Source organism: Sus scrofa, chromosome 4 (genome assembly GCF_000003025.6).
Source record: "Sus scrofa isolate TJ Tabasco breed Duroc chromosome 4, Sscrofa11.1, whole genome shotgun sequence".
In the NCBI taxonomy this organism is placed as follows: Eukaryota; Metazoa; Chordata; class Mammalia; order Artiodactyla; family Suidae; genus Sus; species Sus scrofa.
This window is the reverse complement of record NC_010446.5, coordinates 96627659-96635013: the sequence shown is the minus strand read 5'-3', so window position 1 is coordinate 96635013 and position 7355 is coordinate 96627659. Positions and strand designations below refer to the sequence as shown.

The following is a 7355-nucleotide window of genomic DNA, read 5'->3' as shown; positions in this document are numbered from 1 at the left end:
ATTTCCCATGGAAAAATCCCACTGTGCTTGCACCTGCAAAGGGCCGTAGGGATGATAATATTCTGCAGAGGAGAAAATCTGAGCCCCAGAGAGAAGCCAGTTGTCCAAAAGCACACAGTTCCTTATTGTCAGAGCCAGACAAGTATACCCAGGCCTTCTAAATATAAGCCGATGCCTGTCTACCTCTCTGCTAATCAGTAGAATTTTAACATTTGTTTCTTATTAATGTATAGTTAACTGGCAATGTTGTGCCAATCTCTGCTGTACAGAAAAGTGACCCAGCCATATATATATATATATATATATATATATTCCTTTTCTCATATTATGTTCTATCATGGTCTATCCCCAGAGACTGGATATAGAATTTTTAAAAATACACAGCATATAGGAGTTCCTATTGTGGCACAGTGGTTAACGAATCTGACTAGGAACCATGAGGTTGCGGGTTTGATCCCTGGCCTTGCTCAGTGGGTTAAGGATCCCAAGTTGCTGTGAGCTGTGGTGTAGGTTGCAGACGCGGCTCAGATCCCGCGTTGCTGTGGCTCTGGCGTAGGCCAGCGGCTACAGCTCCGATTCGACGCCTAGCCTGGGAACCTCCATATGCCATGGGAGCGGCCCAAGAAATGGCAAAAAGACAAAAATATATATATATATTTTTGTTAGGGTTAGGGTTAGGGTTAGGGTTAGGGTTAGGGTTAGGGTTAGGGTTAGGGTTAGGGTTAGGGTTAGGGTTAGGGGTTAGGGTTATATATATACAGCATATGAGGGGGTTCCTGTTGTGGTGCAGGGGAAAGGAAACTGACTAGTATTCATGAGGATGCGGGTTAGATCCCTGGCCTCGCTCAGTGGGTCAGGGATCTGGTGTTTCCATGAGCTGTGGTGTAGGTTGCAGATGCGACTCGGATCCTGCATTGCTGTGGCTGTGGAGTAGGCTGGAAGCTGTAGCTCTGATTCAACCCCTAGTCTGGGAACTTCCATATATATACATATACACATACACATGATAAAGGGACACTTCTGCAGTATTTAGAGCCAAAGCCCTGACCGCCTTACTGCGCCTTCACTGCAATCTCAGCTCTCCTGGCCAGGCTGCCTGCCCTGGGGTCTGGCCCCACCTCCACTGCCCACAGCTCGCTAGCACTGACCATCACTCCAGCCAGGCAGGTTTCTTTTTCTGCCCCCAACACACATAGCATCTTTCCACTTTCAAATGTTTTCTCAGTCCATATTCCCTTGCCTGGGATGTCCTCATTCATTTCACACACATTTAATCAGCTCTGAATCAGAGCCAGAACCTTTGCTAGGGATCAAGCTACAAAGATGATGTCAGTGTTTCTGCCTGGAAGGAGCTCAGCATCCGGGATGCTGCCTGCCCTGATGCTTCCTGCCTGCCCTGATGCTTCACTGCCAACGCTAGCCTGGCCCAGAGGGGTGACCAGTCCTCCGAGCTTCTGTGCCTTCCTTGTTCCTTATCATCCCTCAGGTCCTGACTCACAGTGTCTGCCTCCCAGATTCAGTTCCTCTGTCACACTGGGCTGGCTTTATCTCCCTGAGATCATCTGCTTCTTGGAGACTGGGCCTGAATGTCACTTAGTTCCCCGCCACCAGAATACTGGGCATGGTGTCTGCTTCCTGTACATTGGTGACTGACTGGATCCCTACAAAGTTCAGCCTCTGGCCCTTCTACCTAGCTAGGTCCTCATCTTTCTCAGGCAGAATGTGCCAATAGGTGCCTAGAACTAGAAACCAAGTGAGCAAGTGTCTATTGGCAAGACAGGGACATCCTGGGGGGTAAGGTCCCCCACCTACCTCATTCCTCCAATATACACCCCTCGTCTCCACAACCTCACCGTCATGTTCACGTTCATGCAAGTGAAATGAGAGTGAGATGAAGACCAAGGAAAGCCTGAAAAGGAAAAAACATCCTCAAGAGCCACATGGAGCTTTAGGGTAGGAGAGCCATGCAAAAGAAGCGGGGCCATATGCCTTCTAAAGATGGACCAGTGGGGATAGTGAATACCTATGTGTTTTGGAAATTGGTGGAAAATACCACCTCTCATCCCATAAGCTTAACAGAGAACTGGCTTGAGGCCCCCACAAACACTCAGTGTTAGAGTATAAGGGAGACTCACATATGTATATGTGAGGGTGTGCGTGCGCGCATAAGAGAGACAGAGGCTTGGAGAAAGAGAAAGAGCGACGCTAATGAAAGTCAGTGAGCAACATCATTCCAACAGCCAGGATAAGCCCTTAGTTTTATTGGAGGCTTCTATATTGCCCATTCCTCCTGTCCTGGGATGGTAGACGCAGAGCTACGTCATGCCCTCGGGAGGCAGCTGGCTCCATCACTCAAAGTCTGTTCTGGGTGATGGGGCCCTATGCAAGAAAAGATTGGCAGGATATAACACCCCAAACCTGTGAACGAGCTGATGGTCACACTTCCTCTGGTTATGCTGGCATCCCTACTGCAGCATTTGGGCTTGCGTTCTTCAGCTAATCCAAGTCAAACAATTGAAAAATATCTAAAGAGTTGGAAGGAGAAAGAGAGGAGGAGACGAAGCAGTTTTATCCCCCATCCCACTTACACAGGCCCGGTTCACAGACACAGACTTGCCGCACTCAGCTCCCCTCTGCTCTGTTGCCTCGGGAAACAGCGAGGGCCTGGCCCTCCTTGCTCACCACCATCTCCAGCATAAGCACAAGCACACTAGTTCTTGAATTGATGAATGAGTACCCTGCACGGCCTTTCTTCTGTGCTACTAGGGGCCTGATGGGAAAGCCCTTTCCCAATCTTTCTGTGGTTGCTTCTGTCGGCATGCCGTCAGGTCAAAGGGACACTTCTCTGGGGAACACCTGGATTCCTCTGGGTCTCTCTCTCTTGGTTCCTTGCCCATGTAAGCCCAGTGATTCCCCCCACTTGGGGGTGGGTGGTGGAGGAAAAGAGAGACTGTTGATCTCCAAGTCCATGTCTTGGAGTGCTGCAGTGTGACTTCTCAAGATCTAGGGGTATTGTGAGGCTTTCAGCAGAGCTGGGGCTAAGTTCCAGGTCTGAGACACAGAACAGGCCACTGTCGGGACCAGCTAGCCTCTTCCCATTTCTTTCAGTCAGAGTCTTTTATCATGGATGGCAAGTGCCACCACGTGCCTTCAAATGTTGCAATGACCCAATCCATGTTTCTAGGAGTGTGTTTTGCCCGAGTCGTCAGAGCACTGCTCCATGGAGCACCCAACAGTTTCTGAGCATTTATTTTGTGCCAAACTCTGTGCACATGCTCATTGTAACCCTTACAACTGACATGCAGAATGATGTTATCCTCTTTAGCAGATGAGGAAATGGAGACTCAAAGACTCCACTTAAGTGGCTAAGGTCACCCAACTGGTGAGGGTCAGAGCTCCAGTCTGAACACCATGTGGGGGTTTTTTAGAGATAACTTCCATCCTTTGTTGGATATGGAGAGCATCCAAGTTTCTGTCCTGGGCTAGCCCTCTTTGTCCTGAAATCTCTAACTGAAATGGGGAGGAAAAATCAGGACTGAGACCCAGGGAGCTCAGAATCCAGGACCCAACATGGTGATTCCTCCAGCAGCTCATTCCAATCCAATGCTTCTTATCTCCCCCACCTCCTCCATGTTATGATAATCATTTCCCTGGGGACCCTGGCGTCTGGGTGACATACATATGTACAGAGATACAGAGGCAAGTCCTGTCTACTGTACCCACCCCCAGTTTCTCTTAATGAAGCTTAATGGTTTTCTCAATAGCAGGTAGGAGAGAGGGCTGCAGGCCCCTATTTTTTGCTTAAATAACAATAGGTTAGAAACCAAAGCCATTTGCCCAAGTTTCTCACCAGTTCAGGCTGACTATGACTCCGAGTCTGTGCTAAGTCTAGATCAGAACTTTGCTGAGTTTAATGGGCTTCCCAGAGAGCCACTCACCCCTCCGTTGTCAAGTTTCTCTTGAAACAATCCTCTCTGTGTACGCCACCCTGCCACCCCTCCCCCCACCAACCGGAACATCCCGGAAAACTGCCCTCACACCCCCCACACCCAGTACTGTCCCGAATGCTTGCTTGGGACCATCCCAGATGCCAAGGTCCTAAGTCAAAAGTCACGCGTGGGTTTGGAAATCCAAGGCAGCCAGACCTTGTAAAGTGATGGGAAGGTGGGGCCAGGACCAGAGTGAGGGTGCTGTCATCCCCAAGTCCTGCTCCTAAGAGGGAGGCTTCCAGCCCTCGGGGTGAGTAAAACCTGAAATTTGAGGAAGGGCAGGTGCATCCTATTGTGACTAGGGCCTAATTAGGATGCTCCAATCCTAGGCCACCTCATGGCCTCGGACAGGGATGCGAGATATATAAAAGGTGGTCAGGCTCAGAGCATCCCAAATCCCCTGGCATCTCCACACTCCGGCCACTGGTGAACTAGGGTAAGTCCAGCAAAGGAGCGCCTCTCCTGGAAGTCCTGCTCCACATGGCCCCAAACTCTGCCGGGAGCTGGGGCTGGAGCTCTGGGGGGCTGATCAGAGTGAGAGGCCCCCTGGGGGCCTCTCTCTTCCATATCCTACCTTGGGCTGCAAGGCAACAATGGTCAGGTGTGGGAAGGGAGGCTGGGTGGGAGAGGAGGGTCTACCAAGAGGCCAGTGTCTGAGGCTCCTGCTGGTCTGTGTGGCGTGCGTGTCATGTATGGCCAGGTGCTGAGAGGGGCTGGGTAGAAGGAGAGGGTGGCACCAGCTAAGGAACAGAGAAACTAGCACAACTGGCCTTGAGGGAAAGGTGGATACAGGGGGAGGGGAGCTCCTTGGGGAGCTGGGGTGCAGAAGGCCAGGGAGCTCAAGGTCATCGGGGACAGGAGGATGTGGCGCAGTGGCCAGGGAACCACTGTTTCCATTGGCCTGTGCTGAGTGCCTGGGGAACAACTACTTCCCACTCTGAGTTTTGCCATCCTCACTGTAATTAAGAGTTGAGCTAAAAGGCCTGTTATGTCTCTAGAATCCTCTTTTCTATGAATTCTCTTAGTGGTTAAAATGTTCCTTGCCATCCTTTTAAAAATTTTAGGAATTTATTTAATAAGTCAAAACTGTCACATGGTGCTGGAGTTCCCATCGTGGTTCAGCAGTTAATGAATCTGACTAGCATTCATGAGGATGCAGGTTCGATCCCTGGCCTTGCTCAGTGGGTTAAGGATCTGGTGTTGCCATGAGATGTGGCAGGGGCCATAGGCCAGCAGCTATAGCTCCGATTGGACCCCTAGCCTGGGAACCTCCATGTGCCACAGGTGCAGCTCTAAAAAGCAAAAAAAAAAAAACAAAAACTTTACACTGTGCTCACCATGTGCTGGTACTCTGTGTGTGTGTGTGTGTGTGTGTGTGTGTGTGTGTGTATGCACACATATATATGTACATACATATTTATATATGTATGTGTGTTTATATGTGTGCATTTTTATGTATTCATTTAACCCTTACAACAACCTTAAGAAAAGTAAGTGCAGAGACATTAAGTAACTTGTTCAATGTCACACAGCTGGTTAATGGGTTAGCCAGGACTCAGATCCCAGGAAATCCTGTCCCAGATTCCATAGTTTTTGCTGTAGTAATCCATGTATTACTTTTTGTTCTCTTTCTCCCTGTCTTTCCTTCTTACTTTCCTTCTCTCTCCCTTTTTGAATTTTTCTTTTTCTCCTACCTCTCTCTGTATCTCTTCACCCATCTCCTTCTTCTCTTTCTTCTCTCCTTCCTTCCATGTTTCTTTATTTGTCCCCAAAAAAGCTTGAAACACTTAGCTACAATTTATACTCACACACACAGGCACACACAGTTACATACATACCTTAAATCCATGGAGCCACCTCCGGAGACAAAGTAAAATCTGGGCAGATGTGAAGGGGGCAGGAGATTCTTGCGGGCTGAGTCTCTCTGCAGCTCCAGCGTTCCTCATTTCTGTGTCTTTCTGCTTCCAGTGCATCCAGCCCAGAATGTCTCAGCAGAAGCAGAAGCAGTGCTGCCCCCCACCTCAGCAGTGCTGCCCCCCACCAAAGCAGTGCTGCCCCCCACCTCAGCAGTGCTGCCCACCAAAGCAGTGCTGCCCCCCACCAAAGCAGTGCTGCCCTCCACCTCAGCAGTGCTGCCCCCCACCAAAGCAGTGCTGCCCTCCACCTCAGCAGTGCTGCCCCCCACCAAAGCAGTGCTGCCCCCTACCTCAGCAGACCAAGCAGCCATGCCAGCCTCCACCCAAGTGCCAACAGAAGTACCCGCCCCCTCAACAATGCTAGAGGTCCAAGCAGAAGTAAACCCCGGGCATGTGACCAGAGGCCAAGTCCCAGGGGGAGAACAGAGAGTATGCAGCCCAGTCCCCTCCAGCAGCCCGCTGGCTGTCAGCCCCACTCATCCCCGGCTTCTGGATGCAGCCACACTCTGGGAAGAGGCAGCACCAGGACGGCAGCTTCCTGGATCTTTACCTGCTATTAATTAGCAGCTGCAATTTGCATCTCAAACAAGGATCCTGTTCTAAACTGTCTAATTCATCTTTGCTGACATGTGCCTACATCGCCCTGTTGGCTTCTTGGTAACTCGGGCAGCGTGCCTGGACAGCCTTTCCTATCTCCCTTCATTCCTGTTCCTGTTTTCCAAACAATTAAACATAAGCCCTCTGGCATTAATGTCTCAGGCTGATTATTTTGGCATTTAGCAATTCTAAATTCCTGCAGATTTTGTATCCTGCTCCCTAACCCGGAGCCCTAGGAAAGCTGGACATGTGGGTAGAGAAGACAAACACCTCTGAGCTGAGGGATATTTACAGGGGTCCTCCCAGGGTGAGGAGGGGAGATGGGAGTTCTGCAGCACAGAGACACATCCCCCAGCTGCAGAAGACAAGAACGCCACATGGAAATGGGGCAGAGGATGCCCACCTAGAAAACACGTGCAAAAAAACACCCATTCTCACCCTCATAGGTCCAGAAAAAGTAAGGGAACCCCCAAACCAAGAGCTACATAATAGAGGATGGAGGTAAATCAATTATAATTCAGAGAACACACACATTCCAAGGACTTATGGGTCAAAAGGAGTTAAGAGGGCTTAAAAAATTCTCCAAGGAAAAGAATAGAGCAAAGTTTCTTCAAGCGAACCACATGTATAATTAATTGGAGACAGTCTATGCAAACATCACAGAACCAACACACATATACCTACTGTCAATGTTTTATCAAAATCACAGCGTCCATTATTTCTCCAGCTTAGGATTCCCCTGGGCTATTTTTCTCTAACAGCCCTCCTTCTTGAAATTCCCAAAATTCTTGGGGTATTGAGGTAACCTCATAATTCAGACCCTCAGGTAATTCAAACTTCTTGTTTCTATTGC

At 49.5% G+C, this 7355-nt stretch overlaps 1 protein-coding gene across 1 annotated transcript; it reads left to right on the top strand.

Annotated features, from left to right (window-relative positions):
• LOC106510150 lies at positions 1858-6656 on the top strand. Its single transcript, XM_013997103.2, has 4 exons — positions 1858-1875; positions 4054-4148; positions 4369-4425; positions 5958-6656. Exons 1-4 carry the CDS (start codon positions 1858-1860, stop codon positions 6463-6465), a joined length of 678 nt encoding a protein of 225 aa, XP_013852557.1. The 3' UTR covers positions 6466-6656.